General features: G+C 43.0%; 1 protein-coding gene across 1 annotated transcript; it reads right to left on the bottom strand.

Moving 5' to 3' along the window:
• Positions 1-366: 366 nt before the first annotated feature.
• On the bottom strand, positions 367-18,430 carry LOC149274467 (trafficking kinesin-binding protein 1-like). The gene is made up of 17 exons (XM_089505495.1): positions 18,342-18,430; positions 17,000-17,277; positions 14,761-14,955; positions 8,810-8,886; positions 8,525-8,641; positions 8,037-8,134; positions 7,379-7,487; positions 7,214-7,292; positions 6,578-6,708; positions 6,049-6,123; positions 5,729-5,866; positions 5,487-5,551; positions 4,973-5,206; positions 4,283-4,581; positions 3,902-4,120; positions 3,390-3,510; positions 367-832 (listed from the first exon to the last, which is right to left on the bottom strand). Exons 1-17 carry the CDS (start codon positions 18,428-18,430, stop codon positions 367-369), a joined length of 2,790 nt encoding a protein of 929 aa, XP_089361621.1.
• Positions 18,431-19,375: the final 945 nt, after the last annotated feature.

Raw genomic sequence — 19,375 nt, 5'->3', positions numbered from 1 at the left:
AAAATATAGAACATTGAGATTTTCTGCCAGCAGAGGAACAGCTAAATTTTTTTCTTAAAATCCATGCATTTTCAGTGGCTGGAAGGAACAAATGCAGAAGGACCCCCCGGAATCATAGAAAAGATGCGATTTCTGGTTTTTCCAACAGCACCACGGATTCAGCTGCAATGAATTAACACTAGGTGATGGTATTTGTTTTACTAAAGATGGCTTCTTTTATGACTTTTGGAGTCATCTTGAACAGTAAAATGGCTAATTAAGCACTGCTGGACAGTGGACTTGTTCCATTAGACATGAGGGCACCTTGGTACAGAATCAAAAGCTCGTTCCGCAATTGTCTTTGCTGCTAGATTTAGACCGTCAGATCTACGGCTGGGGCTTAGTAGTTTTTGTGTCCTTCTGGAAGGACGCAATACCTCTTTCCACCACCTGATTCAAGCCGAGTCTTCTCAGCTGCTCCACCAAATTGATGCTGAAGATGCTTCTTTGGTTCTGAACAGAGTCTGAGGGTCCATTGACTGAATTATTGTCCACAAGAGCCCTTCCAAAACCCAAGCCCCTGAAAGTCCTACTCCACCCCAATTCAAAGAGGCCCGGCCGAGCATCAGGAACCGGTGCTCCTTCCTCACCAGGCCCAGGGTTTTTACTTCCCGCACCAGATATACCGTGTTCCTTTAGCAGGGTGACAAGTCCCAAAGGAGTGTTGCGTCCAGAGCTGGGTTGATCTTGGTTAGACGGATCCAGATTTGTTTGAGGATGCCTTTGGGGTTCCAGGCTGACTGAACTTAGGCTCTCAAAGCTTCCACAAGAGGGAAGAACTGTGTTATGAAGACTAAAAAGTAAAGAGAAAGACATAAAAAAAACAGTTTAATGGATTAAATCTTTACAAAAGTGTCTCAAAACTCTTTTGTAGAATTCATACAAGACATTACTTGTTCTTGAGAATAACTGAAACCGGTTACTTCGCAGACATGTTGACTAATGAGAAGTTAGTGGATAGTCCCTTGCAGCACATTACACAACGCATGCTTCGCACCCCATCACTGGTCCAAGCCACCATCCACACCTTCTTTTAACGCCACAGAGGGCTCAGTTCATTGGACACTATATCGTTTTAGTAAAGCAGTACTGCAACTTTTATACATGCGAGATTCGCTGCAACTTCACTAGCAAAAAGAATGAGGCTCTTCAGATCATTCAAATGAGATATGAAGATTTAGATCTTGTGATGTAGGACGTAAGTAGACCGAGACCAGTGAATGAGTGCAAAACATTGTAACTTACAAAAAAAAAAGTTTGTTATAGAAAAATAAATAGGTGTCGTTAGCACATGCAACAGAAAGAGTTAGGTGTTAGAGAGGAAGCTTTTTCTGTCGCTAGTAATCGGGCGGTATTAATTCCCACAGACTGATGACTGTACGGAAGGCCAGACATCTGTATAATGCATCAACATTTCTACAAACACTTTAATAATAACGGGGCTATAAGTAAGGCTCCCTAGTGCCCCCGTGCTCTGCAGCAGTACGCGCTGCTGCCGGCACAGACCTCCCTACCAATGATTCATGTTGAGTGTGCCTGATACTCGGCTCTGCGGTACGATTATGTCATATATCGGGCGTGTGTGTATATATATAATATATACTCCATCTCTCTGTGCATCCCTTGCGTGACAATGACAGCTGCTGATTGCCCAAGAGACTACGACAACTGTGGGCTTCTAAAGTTAACATGAGCTTCCAACGGTTGCTCAGATTGTCTAATGCCTATCAGGGCCGAGTGTTGAGGGCAGAAACATTGTTTCCAGAAAATAATGTGGAGGTTGGCAACCTTATTGGACTAAAACTCCCATCATGTGTAACAAACAGAATATGTTTGTCCGAGAAAATCATGCTATTAGAATAGGCTTGATGGCCAGGTGGTGTAGTACGGGCTTCTCTCTAATGTAATGGTTAATGGCAACAATCACGTTAGTAGAGACATAGATAGGTATGAAAGGGTCACAGTCAAGTCTGCGGGGGAAAATACCTTCCTCTGCACCGCTTTTAACCAGTAACCATTATGTAGGACAACTCAGCGGCCAAATACTAATTACCCAACTGCATATTCACGTTTATATAGATCAGTAGTTATGTAGATAGATGGATATTAGAAATGTGATTATACTCCCCCTCTCTCAGGTATGTCAGGATTCTATGTACATTAACAGTGCATCAAAGTGCCCCGGACAGCCTCTTCTCCAGACTGGCTGCTCTGGCATCCTCTACTGGGAGCTATCATTACTCAAAGCACAGCGCCAATACGCCGCTAGTTTCAATGTATCGCTAGCTGTATATCACTAGTATAATAGTTGGAAAAATCCTAGAACTATCATATTTATGTAAAACTGAGTTAACCAGTCAATGCCGTTACCGCTGCCTATTTCCTAACTGAATACTGTGCAACACCTACAAGTAGCTGGGATACTGTATACCAAGCCTAGCCAAGTGAACCCTCCAAGTTCTTGGTAGACTACAACTCTCAAGATCCTTTACACATTCCCCATCTACACAGCTTCTGGTCGCTGAGTTGCCCCCAAGTACAGCTGACGGTTACTGCTACCGGTCTACCTGGAAGCCTCGCTGCGGAGTATGACTCTGCGCTCAGACACATCTCAGAAAGTCAAGCATTGAAAAATGCGTTTCCACCAGGACCTGAAGTGCCTAGAAGCGTGAGGATGGAAATGGAAACATGAATGGAGGACAAGCGAACAAGTTCTCACAGGTGCAGAAAAGAGGACTCAGGTACCCATTCACCGGCAGCGGCCAAGAAAGGCACTTCCACATGCAACGCATTTCACAGCTTTCCATCTTCATTATAATTCTCAAGAAACTAGCGACCAACAGTAATTAAAACAAGAGCGAGCATCCAATTCTACATAAACATTATTGTAACGGTGCTGAAGACAAGCCAAAACGCATTAAAGGCACAAAACCGGTCAAACCTAATGAATTTTGCATGTTATGCCTTTTTTTCCCCCGGAAGACAGCGAACCATGTTACTAAAAGAAAGACTGGACCAATGTATTTGTAAAGAATTTGGAAGTAGTACCCAGTTGTCTAGTGGGGTGGCTGAGCTAATTCCCATCCTTGCGCTCCTATTCCCATTATATTTTAGAGTAGACAGTCATCTGCCAACAGTTTGCTTTGATCCATACTTTATCCAGCCAGCGACTAAAACGAGGTGCAATTAGTGTCACGACTGTGCCTGGTCTTGCAAATTCAGTTATCTATGAAGCCATATCCTTTAATACCATAGCCGATATACAATGGAGAACTTAATAAAAAAAAAGTTGTTCAAATGGGATGTAAATTGAAAGACAGCTTGGAGATGAGACAGACATGCCCACTCACCTGGAGGTAACCATCGTAATGTCTTGGAGTGGGTGTGACATGGAACATGTGGTTATGGTGTACGTAGACTGGGTCTGAGGAAGGTTGTTAACGGAAGAGAACACTGGAACACATAGGTAAGCTACAGGTTAGAACACAAGGAGCACAGGGGTGGGAAACATCTAATCAAGTCAGGACATAGAAGCAAAGACACATGTTTCTCACCAAGACAGCTAGGTAGGTTAAGGATAGACTCTTCCTCATCAGCTCCGTGTGATGTGATACATGACAGATATACACACACAGTGGGGTATGGAACAATACAGCTAATGTGAATAAACTAGGCTGTCGTATACATACAATATATTGGTGCGCTTATCAGATTTATGCAATAAAAGCAAGGGTTTGCAGGATTCTATCTATCATGTGTTAAGAAGCGTTAACCCTGGAACATTCACTGTATTATACGCAGTATGGCTGGGCAAGCTGGTGGGATTTTAGACTAAAAGAGGCTAAGCAGACAAGATACTCACTATTAGGCTTCTCCTTTCTTTTAAGAGGTGTTGAGGAGGCCAAAGCTTGGAAGGAGATAGGTTCCAGGTCATCCTCCTCAAAGTCATTGAGGTTGTAGACATCTTCCACGTCAATGTCAAGTTCATGGAAGTCTTTGGTAAGGACACCAGGCCGGGGGTCCAGGATACCTCCCAGGTTAGGTTTAGCCAGTTGCTGCCAGTGCAAAAGGGTAGCTGAACCTAGAAAGGAAGAATGGTATAACGGGGTCAGAAGCCAGAAGTACCAAGTGGCACATAGATCTTGAAATGAAAAGGACAAGCTCCTCCAACTATTGAAAAACAATGTATGAATATACTATGCAGTTAAGAGAAACAGATCAATGACAATGAGGTGCCTCTTACCCTCCAGTGGTTTGACAATTTGCAGTTTTTCTGGCAAGTGAGTCCGGGAACTGAGGGAGAAGCTGGAGCTGCCACTAGCCTCGGAAATGCCAGAGTAGTTGGTACCTGTAGACAGGATGCTCTCGTTGGGTGTAAGGAATCCACTTGAGATATCTCCATCTCTACGTAGTTTGAGCTCCCTCTCCTCATACAGACTGTCGGGAGAGTGTGAGTCCTGCTGGGAACTGAGTCTCTGCAGGGCTGCTGCAAGATCCTGACCTCCAGGTGTGCCTGGCATCCCCAACCTCTTCCCACCAACACTGGAAGAGAGAGAGCTGGTTGAGTCATTATCAGGAGATGCTAGACACCAGGTAAAATAATAAATACTGTAAATACTCGAAAAATATAAACCTAATCGCATTGCTAATGAGCAAGAAAATTGCCGAATAATGGTAAGTGTAGTTCACCCTGCAGAGAAGGTCACATGAAATCTACTTATTGTAGCCATATGAAAGACTACACCCAGAGACCTTCCATTGCTTAAAGATATGAGCTGAGCCAGCAAGATACATTGGTAAACTGCTGAGTTTTTCCTTCTCAATCAAACTCCTAGACAATATGATCCCTGCAGGCAGGAGAAGCTTGGAGAGGACAGGGCTTCTGTCCACACACTGGTTGGTACCAGTAACCGTTCCTAAGCATCCTACTTACGCTGAGGTTTCGCCGTCATGCCCAAGTAACAGCGTCTCCTCCTCTGGCAGGACCATGCTGGCCCCCTCTGATTCATAATGGCTCATGGGAGGGGTACCCACACGGCTGGGGGCGGCTGAGGGCCTTCGTGATGATACCCGGGATCCAGTGACATTCTGCGGTGAAGGGCAGCGGGATTTGGCTCTCACAGCTTGATTAGCAGCTTTCACCGTCTCAAACACTCGTTTGTAGCTCCTGCAAAAGACATTACATTGTTACCTTTACGTTTTATGAATATGGCCGTTCTCACACCCTCATTTAGTGCCATATAAACCTATTCTTTTGATTTTTGCAAGCATAGAGGCACCAGATTAGTGACGCACCCTTCAGAGTTATTCACCTTATACACCCGTCTAACACGCTGGGTTCAGGTAGACAGCATTGGGTATTCAGGCATGCAGACACCTGTGCACCCCCCCCCCCCCAAACTTAATAAAACTAAACAACAGCCCTACTCATTAGATCACAGCCTTACCTGAGTTCTGAGGAGGCATCAATCCCCTTTCTCATCGTTCCTTCGATCTCAGCAGCTAATGAATCCTACCAACATAAAAATTTCCCATTAACATAAGAGATTGAGATGGCATCTATTATGACCGATAAGAAGCTCCACAGTCCAGCTCCATTAGCTGTTCAAACATCGGCCCCTTGTTCCCCAACTCTGATCAACCCGACCCTTCATCCTCGTTTAATGGCCAATCGACAAGCCCTCCTCACCAGTGGGAAGATGTTCAGGGTGCTGTATCTGCTGATGATGCTGTTGGGAAGGCTACGATTCCGCTGGTTCTTCAGCTCTTCCTGTGCCTCATGTAGCATGTCCTGGCACTCCTTGTGTTTCTCCTGCAGATCCACCAGCTGAAAGGGAAGAGACCGATGAAGAGTAGCTTAATATCAGCAAGCAGGATGGCTACTGTTCACTTTATGTAAGTAACTTTATAGATGTAACAAGTGAAGGCTCTCCCCAGAGGGCAGACAGACCCACAGACCAGGCACCCCAAAGGCCGGCTGTGCTCCGGTTTATTGAACAAGATTCGTACCTCAGCCTTTAGCTGTTGCTCCCGCTCTTTCGCAGCAGCCAGATGTTGCTGAAGCTCTTCGTTATCTGTGGAGCACTGTGGAAAGAGGGAGATTGTACATTAGAGAGATTGGAGGAATGGCTGATACAATAATGTCCTGGAGCAATAGTGCATGGATTCCATAGCAGATAATGCCATCCAAGTGGAACGACTTCAGGAATTCCCAAAGAGACGAGTGTTGGCCATCAATAATGGCCAACAATGGCACCGCCTCACCTTACATTACCTTGGCACATTCTGTCAGGAGTTATTTCTATACTTCCCATGATCCTACCCTGATATGTTATATGACATCATATAGAATATCAGTTATCACAAATAATTATGATTTATTTTTTAGACGTAGACCACAAACATAATAATGAAAGACTGATCTGCCCCCCTTTGTATAATGAAATGATATCCTTGCAGATTCTGCGCCACTCTAGGAATTACGGATGTGCCCGACTGGCAGAGCAGCAGCGCATGCTATTGTGGGAGCACAACTCACGTTTCTGCATTTCTGCTGTAGATGTACGATCTGAGCCAGGAGTTGGCTGATCTCTTCCTGCTGCCGCATGGAGTCTTCACCCCTTCGAGCCAGTTCCTCTGCCAACAGGGCCGCCTGTCTGCTGGCCTCGGCTTCACGGAGAGAAATAATTAATATAACACATTCGATCGCAGCCTGCAGTAAATTAAAACCCTCAATATGACTGCTATAACACTATATTTACATCTTAAATATTGCAGCCTCATTGCAACACAAACAGAAGCCAACCACCCTGCTTAAGTACCATTGAGACAATGGAAACTAGGACTGCCATAACTGCGACTAATAAGGTAAATTCATAAATTAGAAGCCGTTGGTTGCCTTTGAGGACATGGACTGCACACAACCGTCACCCAACCCCTATTTACAAAGGGTAACATAGCATAGAAAATGTTAAAGCATACTTTATCCTATACAATGTACGGACAGCATTGTCCCTCTGCAGATCCTTAAGAGACATGATGCCTACATCTCTATATTCAGCAAGGAAAATCTGTGGACCTTCTCTAATAGCCTATGATAGTGTGTGGCCTTCCATTAAAACTGATCTACGAGAAACGAATGTAACCTTGATTAAAAAAAGTGTTGGATACTCACAGAACTGCTCCACACAATCCAGCATCAAGGAACCCTCTTGATCTTCGTATTCATTAGTAACATCAAGAATGTGGTTGGCCTGAGAAGAAACATGGGGATTGACGTGAGACATCTAGTTTCCTCGGGCAGCGGTGCCATGGCTCCTACCCTTACCACTCAACTTACCTCATTGCGCATCTTCTCATTGTCATCTTCCAAAGTCTTAAGTTTCTGCTGCAGGACATCGAGCTGGATGTTGTGCTGAAGACAGAATGAAGAGCCATTCCGACGTAGCCTTTAAGAAGAGAGTTTGGAACGTAAGCAATCAAAGAGGGAAGACTACACTCACATGTTTTATGTTTTCTATGTATTTTACTCTTGTGTTCTACGGAAGAGTTCTCAGCAAGGACTGAATCAGTAGAATGGGAATGTGTTTAATTAAAAAAAAAAAAGGACTCGACACATAGTTGTGTTATCCTCAAAAATTTAGGGCAATTAGCTCCAATAGGTAATGATGGAATGATCAGAAATCTCTTGGTTATGGCCTCACTGATGAAAGCAAAAGAGATGCGATGTCACCACTGGAACTCTGAGGTCATACTCAAACAATCACATCTAAACAAAGCAATACAGAAGGAGATAAGGGTCTTGCTTTACATATTATATTATTTATACGAGCTCTTGCATGGAAAAAGAAACACGGGCAGCTTTTATCTTCTTTAGTGGACGGTCTTTTGTAAATTCTGTAAAAATATTCATATTTGACATTATGTATTTGCAGTGTTTTTCAGTTGACTTGGTACTTTTGCATAAACACATATGCAGAGCGGAGGCTAAAACGTACGGGGTGGTGGTACCAGTCAAAGGCTCGCTCTCCGTGGTGTCGGCGTAGATGTGGAGAAGGTCTTCTCGCATTGACACTTCATGACGGAGCTGACAGATCTGAAGGCAAAAACACAGATTAGCTTCTGATAAAGCTGGTCCATCATCGTTATCTTAATTTAAGGCTTCATAATTAAGAGCGCATTGAACTTACATGCAGAAGAAACACTTAAGTTGCTCTATGAATGTTTTTTATTCCCTCCTGCACAAAAAGTTGAGAGACGTTGATATGGGAGTTTATAGCACTTTTAGAACATACTAATAAAAAATTAAGTTTTTATTATGCTTGTTGCACTCTTTTTGTCTCCTTCATGAGTTTTGATTTAAATACAATATTTTTTTCAATATTCTACTAAAATAACCGACCTTCTGTAAATTAAACAAAAGGTGGTTTTAGGGTCTGGTGGTCCGTCGTCGTTCTTGCCCCTACATGTGCGGTAAAATCCTTACCTCTTCTTTGGCAGCCTCCAGCTGTTCTTCCAGAAATCCATTCTTCTTTGTCAGCTCTCGGTTCTGTTTTAGCAAAGATTGGCCGATGCGAGCGGCAAGCTCCAAGTCACGCTCTTTCTGCGATTGGCATAGAAAAAATTGAATTTTTTTTCACTTTATGACGCAACTTCATCAAGTTTTGTTACCTGCCTATTGTTGATGAGAGAGCATTGATTTGCATTTTTCTTGGCTGGATAAAGCAAATAAACCAATCCCGGGTTTATTACACACAGAAGAAATACTCACTTCTTCCAGCAGACTGGTGATGGCGTCTATGTCCCGATAAGTCTTGGTCACTCTGCCCACTCGCTCGGAACACAGGACTGGAAGACAAAGCAGTTTTTAAGTGAAAATCCTAGCAATTTCTAACTACCTGATAAATATTTCTCGTTTAAGACATAGCGAGGGTCTTATCTGTATCACGACAGATGCCTGAAAAGAGGTGGGGAGCTCCGGGCAGACGTTCATCGTATTAGATGGACTGCGGATGACCTGCTTAGTCTACTTAACTGATGACATCAGATAAAGAGGGCCTATGTCATCAGCTGAAGTGTATGTTATATGCACTTGCATTTTAACATTGAAAAATAAATTTAAGGGTTTCTATAACAACCCTGTAAAAATTGGCTTCTTAAGGGAGGTACCAGGAGACTCAAAGGGACCCCGCAATAACCAAAAAAACCACATCAGTCTTTAAACAAAGCCGTCTGAGGCTTGAAGCACCAAAAACGGGAAATATTTAAGATTTTGTTTTAAAATTTAAAAATGTGCATTCCAGGACATGCTTCAATGCACTTTTGGTAGCCAGAATTTTAGTGCCTTCTTGCAACCATAAAAAATGACCCACAGCGGCCACCCCCCCCCCCTTTTATAGTTGGGATATTCCAATCCAGAGTCCAAAACGCTTAACTGGAAAGGACCACACATCGTCCAGAAGGGTAGGAGAAGCCTGTCAGCGGAGCAGACGCTAATTGGAAATAATTGGGATTTCATAACCGTAAACAGAAAGTGGACGTCGGGAGAGAACGGGGTCAGGGTAGATTTCGCAGTCTCCACCTATTAAAAACTCAAAAGTTTGTTTAAAAAAAAATAAAAAAAAAATTATATACATATATATGATATATATATATATATTTATTTATTTTTTTTGTTTGTTTGTTTTTGTTTTGTTTTTGGTTTTTTTATTACTGCATCACAGTGAAAGATACAATATTTCCTAAAACTTTTTTCCTAAAATCTGTTTTTAGTAATCAAAAATGTGTTGGTTTTTTTTCAGGTTCGGCTCATTTAGAGTTTGCAGTCTAAGGGAGAATAATCTAATTGTGTCTCTGGTTATGGGATCTACTGGATCGGATCAAATATTTTCAACAACCATTCCCAGATCCCGACCATGCGCGTTACAGACAGAAGCTTCCTCCCCGAGAACACGTTCTTCATTCAAAAACACAAAATGTACAAAAAAGAAGTTAGGTTTTATCTAGAATAAGGACTTCTTATAGGATCCAATCTCAATGTTTTAACAGCCCGGATTGGAAATTGACTTTATGGGACCACCCTACAGGATGGTGCATTATATGTCTGGGGCCAGGAGCTTGCAATTACTCAACTCTGACACAAAGCAGGTCATCCAAACCGCAAAAAGAGATAAAAAGTGTTATCAGACCACCCAGAAACTTACAAAGGACAATTCATATGACAGCTGGTCTCTATCCAGAAAAACAACAAAGACAACTAGTGGATTACAACTCTTATTATGCTCAGCCAGCGCATAGAAACAGCACTCCTACTAACGCTACGTCTGCAGAATATGCACAGCGAGACAATAACCAAACCGTCATAAAATAAGAATCATCCAGCTCAGACGGGCAATCATTTCCAAGACGCTACTACATTTACATGCGCTTACAGAATAGGCAGAAGAGCTTACAATCCAATGCAATAAAAACCCATAACGGTTACATTTAACATCAGGCTTTCACTACATCTGGACCTTTTAACAGTTGACACCAGGGTTCTGGTGCCTCGTGAGCAGCTCCGGAGCTCGAGGCGCCCCTTCTGTTGACGATGTTTTGTTATGAATGTAAATTACCTTCTTCGAGCTCATTGGTCACGGAGCCAAAGTCACTTTCAAAAATAATATTCCCATTGCATTCGTCGTCATAATTGGAGGTGCTGCTCCAGAACTCCATGGTCTCAGTGCTGCCAGTCAGGGGGTCTCCCGACCATTGGCCAAAAAAAATTTCTAAATCAATGGGGGATGTGGACGTATAGAAGAAAAATAATGGGGCGCAGGGAGCGTAAGAACAGGCAGGTCCCCCCAGGAAGCCCACTCATATCCTGACGTCCCCAGGCTTTAGGCATCAGGAGGTGCGAAAACAATAATAATAGGTATTTACCAACTGGGACCATGTACTGCTCTCGACTGCTCTGACGGCGGCCAGTCGACTCCGCTCTAATTTATAGCCTCGTGGCTCTGTGTACACCTGGCTGGGAAGTCCCATCGCCCGAGGGGGGAGAGGCAGGACTGCAAAACATTGTTCCAACTCTCAATCTAAAATGACAGACCCCTTTCAGATGCTAAAAAATGCCCAGCCCCCATTGTTCTTCTGCTCCGACCTTTTTTTTTTTGGGGTGGTCCACTCAGCTGTGTTTATCAACAGACTGATCATAAATGCGGATTTCCCCTGCCTTCTCCGAGAATTGGTACATCCCAAACGCTGGCAATCAATCATTCCACCTGCTCTTATCAGACTCATAAAAAACAAAAACATTGACAAGCAAAAGGAGTATCAAATATACGATACCGACACGCAAACGCACGTACACACACACACCAACACGCCTGCGCATATACACCTACCACGCCACACACTCTAACCTAAAAGCTACAATGTTACAATTATTACCAATTCTTTATAAAGCTATTTAGTTGAAAATGTATATCTTTTATTGGGGCAACATAAGCTTTCAGGACCTCACAAATATAACCCCCCAAAAAAAATTCCAGATCCTGTCCAGTACGGCCCTTCCGAACAGTCATTTGTTAATATCGTCGGCAGAGTAGTAGATGAGTTAGAACTAAATAGCATTGAAGCTGTTGGGAGATTACGACTCCCAAACAGATAGGTTTCCTGATCTACAGGCCGGCATGAGCTACATGCACACTGACGGACTAACGAACGCTAAAGCAATGGTCTCCAAAGATGATCACAGCGCTGTACACAGGAAAAACCAGTATAGACACCATTGTCTGTTTTGTACATAACACCGAAAACAGATATACAGCAAGTTGGAGACCCCTATGATCAATGGTAACCTGAGACCACAAATCAATGACATCATAAAAATCAATGACATCATAAAAGTGGTTTTAGTAAATATATAATAAACTATGGTGCACAAAAAAAAGTTTTCCCATTCCACACGTGCAATTTGCCCATAAGCTCTAAAAGGGTTAACTCAAGTCTGTTCCTGTTAGCCGCGGGTCGGTGGATCCACCAGTCTACAAGGAAGCTTGGACTGATTTCACAACTGAGAAAACACAGCGTCAAACAACACGGCAAAACAGAGAAAGGTTAGTAGGCGACAATAACCTCTACCACATCTGCTGAGAAGCCTGTCCATTAATCTACCCTGGGCAAAGTACTACTTTCATAGATCTCCCATACTTAAACATGTTTTGAGTCTCCAATCTCATTGCACATGGGTCTGGGTTTAAAATCCAGAGTACTCTAGCGGAGGGGGTGCTGAGATCTGAAATTCTGGGGTCTCATCACGCGAGTTACCTACATATAATGATTTGCTGCTACGGAGGAACAACACACGGGAGGTAAAAGGGGTTTTCTGTGCTACTGGGGCAGTAGAAGTGTTACTTCACCAGATGGGGTAGAACCTAGTTAATCTTGCCCATTGCCCCTCAGAACCCTCTTTTTTTCAATTACAAATCTCATGGCGTACTCTCAGCGCGGTCCGATAATTCCATGTAGGTGAAGAAGTTATCCACTAATGTCCTGGAGCCACGTGTGTGACGTAAAAGTGTAAATCCTGCTCACAATAAAATAGAGTGCGAGTACTTAGAGCGTAAGCTCTTCGGTCAAGAAACCGTGTTTTCAATTTAAAGGCACTTAGCAGGTCGCTAAGGGTACATTACGCACTAACCGTTATTTCACTAAAGCTCTGAGGTTAGCAGACTTCCGACAGCGTAATCTTCTTAATGATATCTTAAGACTGCCGATTACAGAATATCCAGCTTTCTGTCTACAGCCAACGCGCAGTAAATATAGAAAGGAACAAAGTGTTATATTATTTTTTTTTGGTTCTTTCCCACCTTATATATGCAATTAATCACAATTAAATATTAAATAAATAAAATACATACAATGAATACAATTCATTAACTATATTTAAATATATATAATTCATTGAATTAAATATAATTAACTATATTTAAAAAAATATATATATATATATATATTATATAATTCATTAACTATCTAAAAATAAATATATTATATTTATTTAATACAATATTCTGCGGTACTAGAGGTCCAGTGCTGAAAAGGTTAATATTTTTCTTGCAGGTTAAGTATGTAAATGGCGTAGCCACAAAATAATTAATGGGGATTTAAAACGCAGTTGGAATACAAGTGTAGGCAGTAAACCCAGCTTGAGACAGAGTTCCCACAATGCCCTGCTTCCTGCCCTTTAGCCATGCAAAGTTGAGACTTCTATTGTCATGTAGAGTTGGAGCTCAGATTTGCTCCAGGGGACAACTTCCTCATTCCACCTTCTGAAGATTAAGGTCCTCCATTGGAGACGTGCTGCGCGGCACATCCGCAGCCCCTACAGTGTGCCGGCTGTACAGAAAGGCCGTCACTCAGGAATCCAGACAAACACGGGGGCCACTTCTACAGAAAAACAAGGGAGGGATATTCCCAAAAATCTGGCCGGCCCTTCTTATGTTTCTGTTCTTTTTTGTGTCTTATTCGGGTTACTTTCGTCATCTGTTTATCTCGAGGTGACTTGTGGGATGCACTCTTAACTTTCCCTAAAAGTAGTATTTTTGATGGTATACTGAGGGTAGGTGGTAACGGAGTATTTCATGCCAAAAACCCAGACAAGTGTTGTTTACGAGTGCTCTCCATGCCGTAGGGAGTGGGGTTTAGGGGGCAAAGTCCTGCGATCAGTAGAAAAGGCACACCCTGCTGATAAGAAGTAGGGTTGTTTTGTGTTCTCACCGAGTTGGTATTAAAAACATACACCTGGATATTCTAACGCCGCCCCCCCCCCCCGGGGCAAACTGGCCAAATAAGTTTAACCATTATAACCTGATCCTCCTCACCACGAGCCTCAACAGGATCTTATCGTAAACACATCAATGTCCTCCAAACACTTCTGCAACCCGACACCTTCATCTACATATATCACTTGCGCAGTATCCACATCCACTTCTATACCTCCCAGTCATCCTATTTTATTTCCCCCCAAGATAATCGCTTTTTTTTTTTATCTATCCCTTTATCCCACCAAGCTGCCCCACTTTTGCACGCGTTGGGGATCAAGGACTGGTTGGGGAGATTCTCTGATCTCCGCTGACCAACCCACAGAACATGAAAATCAATCAAGTCTCCGGTGACCACCGCGTTGCACGCAAGATGGTCGCAAGATGGTGGAATGGGTAAGGTAGGTTGGTGGTCCCATCATGGACCTGCCCCTACCTGCATCCATTGCCGTCCCCCAGTGAAGGTGTCCTAATTTGGCTTTCCATTTGTATGCATCTCCATAATCTCTTAAATATATTTAAGGTTTCTCTCCCCCTAAGAGGTCGGTTGAAAACCGGAGCGAATTGAAAACAAAACAGACCCCCGGGGACCCATCACTGATGGTTGGTCAACAGAACGTTAGGGTGGAAGCTTCCATGTATACATTGCTTATTATAACCGGCAAACACAATCACTAAATGTAAATGTAGAGTACGGAACTTTAAAATGAAGGATTTGGGGAAATGGACCGATCTATAGATTATGGTCTTATTTGATCGACCTAAATATAGAAAAATATGGTGGGGATTCTCCAGATATTCCCACATCAGACTAATTCAGCTGATTGCTATGATGTCAACCGCAGAAAATCTTATTATTCATTAATAAATGAATAAACCCGTCTGTGAAATCTGAAAACGTAATGCGGTAACTCACGGAAGTATTTGAGAGTCTCGTCTATCTGCTCAGGGGTGAGCCGGAGGGACAGGTCAGCGGGCAAGAGCGGCGTGTGCAGCCAGTCGTCGTGCTCGTAACCGAACATCGTGTCTGCGCGCAGGGTGTAGTGAGGGAGCTGCTCCCGGAGAAGGCTAATGATCTCCACCTCCGGCACATCTCCGCTGGTGCACACATCTGACGGAAGACGGAGAAAGGGTTAATACGTGCAGTACCCACTAAGTTTAGATTTGGGAAACATATGTCAGCTTGGTTAGCGATACAAAGGTATTCCAAGCGATGGTATTTCTACTTCCCATTTCTGGCCAGCTTCAGCCAAGCATTGATCATAAAGAACATACAAAAGGAGGGGTCTATTCACTAAAGGGAGAGCTGTGGTTTTAACTCTCCCACTATACATTACGAAGGGCCAAAACAGGCAGATTAGGCATATTTGGAGATATAAGGGTTAATCAGAAAAAGAACAAAAGCGCCAAATGCTTCCAGACTTTTAAAGCTAAAGCTGCCAATCATAACTTTTTGGTTCAGGAAACAGAAGCTGACCTAGAACGCTGATGATCCCCAGAGAATTACGCACTCTGTTGGCCCAGAATGGACGGACAGCCGCCTGTTGGCTTGTAGAATTTTCCTTTTGGCAGAGAAAATACTTTGCAGAGCTTTAACAATTCTTATAAGACAAGACCCAGAGCAGATAACTTGGAAACAGTCCGGCTGGAGATTAAGACGCTGCCTTTAGGTTTACAAAAAGTGTTTCCAAGCCATGGGACAGGACCTAGAAGTGAGTGCCTTAACTATCTTACTCAATTTGAGACTTTTATTGTTGAATGTCCAAACTATTCAGACAAATCAATTAAAAGTTGTCCTGATACATATTGTTACTGGGAACACTTGATCTTCATATGGAATCATAGAAACCAAAAACAGCATCCTAAAATTGCCTGTGTTGTCTTCATGTAATTAAACCTTTGAAGAAAGCCAGAACTTATAGATCTGTTAAGCTTTATTTGTTTATTATCACTTTTTTATTTTTATCACATTTTTTTTTGTCTAAGTGGAACAGCACCTTTAAAGTGTTCCCACAAGAAGACTCTCAGGTGTTGGTTCCCAAGTCCCATGAACAGAACATGATTCCAGGATCTCCTTAGATGAGCACAGGAGGACCAATCTGTGTCTTTTGGTTCTGTTGGAATCTTTAGTCGAAGGTAATAATTATTTATTGTGCCAACATAGCCATATCAGCTTTTTGGGATTTCAGAAGCCTCGTTTTCATGTGGAATCTTTTCTACGTTGGCCCGATAATAGGTACACTATATGGACTATTACACCAACAGGGACTTTGATGACATAACATTCTAAACACAGACATTAATATGAAGTTGGTCCCCCCTTTGCAGCTATAACGGCTTCCACTCTTCTGGGCTGTCATAAAAGTCCCTGTTGGTGTAATGGTCATGTGTCCCAACACTTTTGTCCATATAGTGTAAGACCTTCAACTAAAGAAGCCATTATCTCTTGGGCCAACATGGCGACATCCTTATCCTACTTTAAAAAACCACCACGGTTTTGTTGAGGAGATCCTGAAAGTGTCAAAGGTTAGAGGAGTCTTTGAGAACCGAGGGACTCTACCTTGCGTTGCAGACCATGGATGGAATCGGGGGTTAATATTCATTAATGTGGTTTTCCAACAACGCAGGCGCTACGAGCCCTTTGTTGTTGATGGAAACACAGACGTGACTAACAATGTAACATGAACTCTGTTGAAAGACAGGTTGACAAGTGTGTTTATACAATGAGTGACAGATAAGCTCCCTAATGCGCAGCTCTCCTTCAAACAAATGAGGGAGGAACTTGCGGACCACTAGGGCTTTCAAGGTGTTTTCAAAGTCCATGGAGAACGTGGTGAACCAGCCATACGACCACATTTGGTGTGCACTGCCCTCTACTGTTCAGTTCCTGAACAGCAGCAGTCATTTTTCACCTGTACATTCCTACCTATGACAAGTTATATACCCACGCCATTATCTGTATGCCGGGCCATAGAGGCATATAATGTAAAGTCCCAAAAGTGGTAAAAGTTAATACAGTGAAATTCATTCAGAACATTACATCAGAAGCCATACTAGGCTGTGTGACGGCATACTGTTTACGGATGGACCACTGGCATTTGGTGGGGAATAAAGCTAGCTTGCCTGACACCGCTGCCCTGTCTGGGGTAGCCCACCTGTGATTGTAGAAGCATCTCGGAGGGTAGCGCCCCTGTCAGCCGACTTTCTTGGCACCTCATTGTCCTGGGAGTCAGGGTTGGTGGCCGACAGGTGGCTGTCGGCCGGGTACGCAAGTGTGCTTCTGGCTGCCTCCTCACGTTGTGCGGAGGAGTCCAGCTTGGCAGAAGTCAGCGGAAGAAGCAGGCTGCCATGCACTGGGGTTCTCAATGGACCGTGATCTGGAAGGCAGAACAAATAACCTGGCCTTTCTTCAGCGAGGCCAAAGCCAGTACCCCTGCAAAATAAGAAGAATCGGAATTACGGTTTACATCTCAATCCAGTGACCGGGGAGGTAAGTGTTCTCATTAGCCGTAAAGTCACAGTGTAAGAAATTCACTCTGCAACAAACACTACACGCCAAAACGTTTAATATCTTCTTAAAAGTCACATCGAAGACAGTTGTGCGTTTGGATGATATAAGCATAAAAATAAACATATCTCCATCTCTGAGAAGCGGAGATCCGTGGCAAATGTGGCAAAACCAGTACAATAATGATTTTCCACCTCAGTAAACCTCTCCTCATCTTTTCAGCCGTCCTTTACAAAGGCTTCCCAGAAAAAAATCGGCCTCCACCAACATAAATGAATAATAATAAATCATAATGGCAGATTTATGAAAGCGACAGACCTGTTTAATAGGTATAAATTATAGTTTTTTTGTGGCTATTGTATCTGTTCTTGCAATATAAAATGAATGCTGCCCTTTAAACTAATCTGTGTATTATACTACTTTACCACTAGAGGGCGCCAGAGCAGCAAGAGTCCTGTGCTTTACTCTAGTAAAACGGTACCGTTGTGGAGTTTACAGTTTGGACACCAGAGGGCGACAGTGTAGCAGGATAGCGCACCTTCTTAACAATGGAGCAAGAAGTATTCTGGACGATAACCATTTGAACACTAGAGGGCAGCAGTTTACAGTTATTCCCAATGGGGTTAATATTGTTATAAACCCCATTGGAGTAATAAAGTATATTTTTTCCCCATGCTTTCTCATTAAGGCCTACGTTGAAGAGCATCACCAGAATAGCCATATGAATATACGTGTGATGGCATGTAAGATATGTTTAACCCTTTCAGTCTTCCTGTTTCATGCTGTCCCCGATGGGTTAAGTCAGTTCCTTAGATTCCACGACCATAGAGAGGCATCACTGGTTTACAGAAGGCCTATTTGAGGTTGACAGTTTCTCTCTTTGATTTGTACCCAAGACCCCATGAGGAAGTATCCCAAGATACAGAAAAAAGGTGTCATCTGCAGCAAAAAAAAACCACAGTAATTTTTCCTAAAAATAAATAAAATACCGGCCACTAACACTGAGCTTACTCGTGTCCGAGCTACTTGGTGAACCAGCCGCTACCAGGTAGTAGCCTCGTTCATGAGTGCTGGACATGGTCTGCTTGGATGTAAATTCAAACGTTAGTCATCGGATGCTCAGGTTACCTTTTGGTGCTAAATGATCCCCGTTAACATGTCTTCCTGCATTTCTCATGGACACTTCTACAGTTACACACACGCTTAGTTTTATCACACTTTAAAATAGACTGTCCCAAATGATTGTCGTAGGTAAACACCTCCCAATATCATCTGTCCTCGCCAGGCTGTAACACTATAGCTAAAATGCACCTAACTCCTATGTGAGAAACGAGCATAAAAAAAGTGTTATTTTACATCCGGGGGAAGACATTTTAGTCTGCACGCTTTACTTCCTGCTGTCTGTAGATCACGTCCCGGAAAATGAGAAGTGGAAAATAAATGAAAGCCTGAAGGCCAAACAGTCTGAAGAGGTTTAAATATGAAAGACGTGGATTTTCATGAGAAACACAATGTTTTTCATAAACAACAAAGTCTTAATACTGAAGTCCTAGAAGGGAGAGCCGCTTTGTGTCGCAGACCATATTGTTGGCTTCCGTCTCTATCCAATCATTGCACAGCAGGAACACACGGTAACGTAATCCTGTGCTGCACACATCAGGGTCGCCGGTCCATCTAAACCTAACGAGCGTAAAGTTCTAGCAGATGTACTCAGCGCTCTGCACACAAAAAAAAGAGGTCAAATAAGCGCGGTAATAAGTAGAGTGGTCTACAGCCTGACCAGGAATGACCAGAGGACCTGCAGAGGGCTTCTTAACGCCTGGTGACCAGGCTTCCTCTTATTATAATAAAGAATTGATTTTGATGGAACTGCGTAGCATTTCATTTCCATGACTGTTCTTACAGAAAGGCGACGTCTGATTGTCCTACTTTTAAAAGTTATTATTACGGAATAATAATAATAATAAGGATTTTGGACACCAGTCTAGTACTCCAACCATAATTTCTAGATACCACCAGTTTT

Source organism: Sceloporus occidentalis, unplaced genomic scaffold (genome assembly GCF_023333645.1).
Source record: "Sceloporus occidentalis isolate IW3139 unplaced genomic scaffold, rSceOcc1.0.p SCAF_330, whole genome shotgun sequence".
NCBI classification, from domain to species: Eukaryota; Metazoa; Chordata; class Lepidosauria; order Squamata; family Phrynosomatidae; genus Sceloporus; species Sceloporus occidentalis.
Note: the sequence above shows the minus strand (reverse complement) of the source record. Positions and strands in the feature narration are given on the sequence as shown.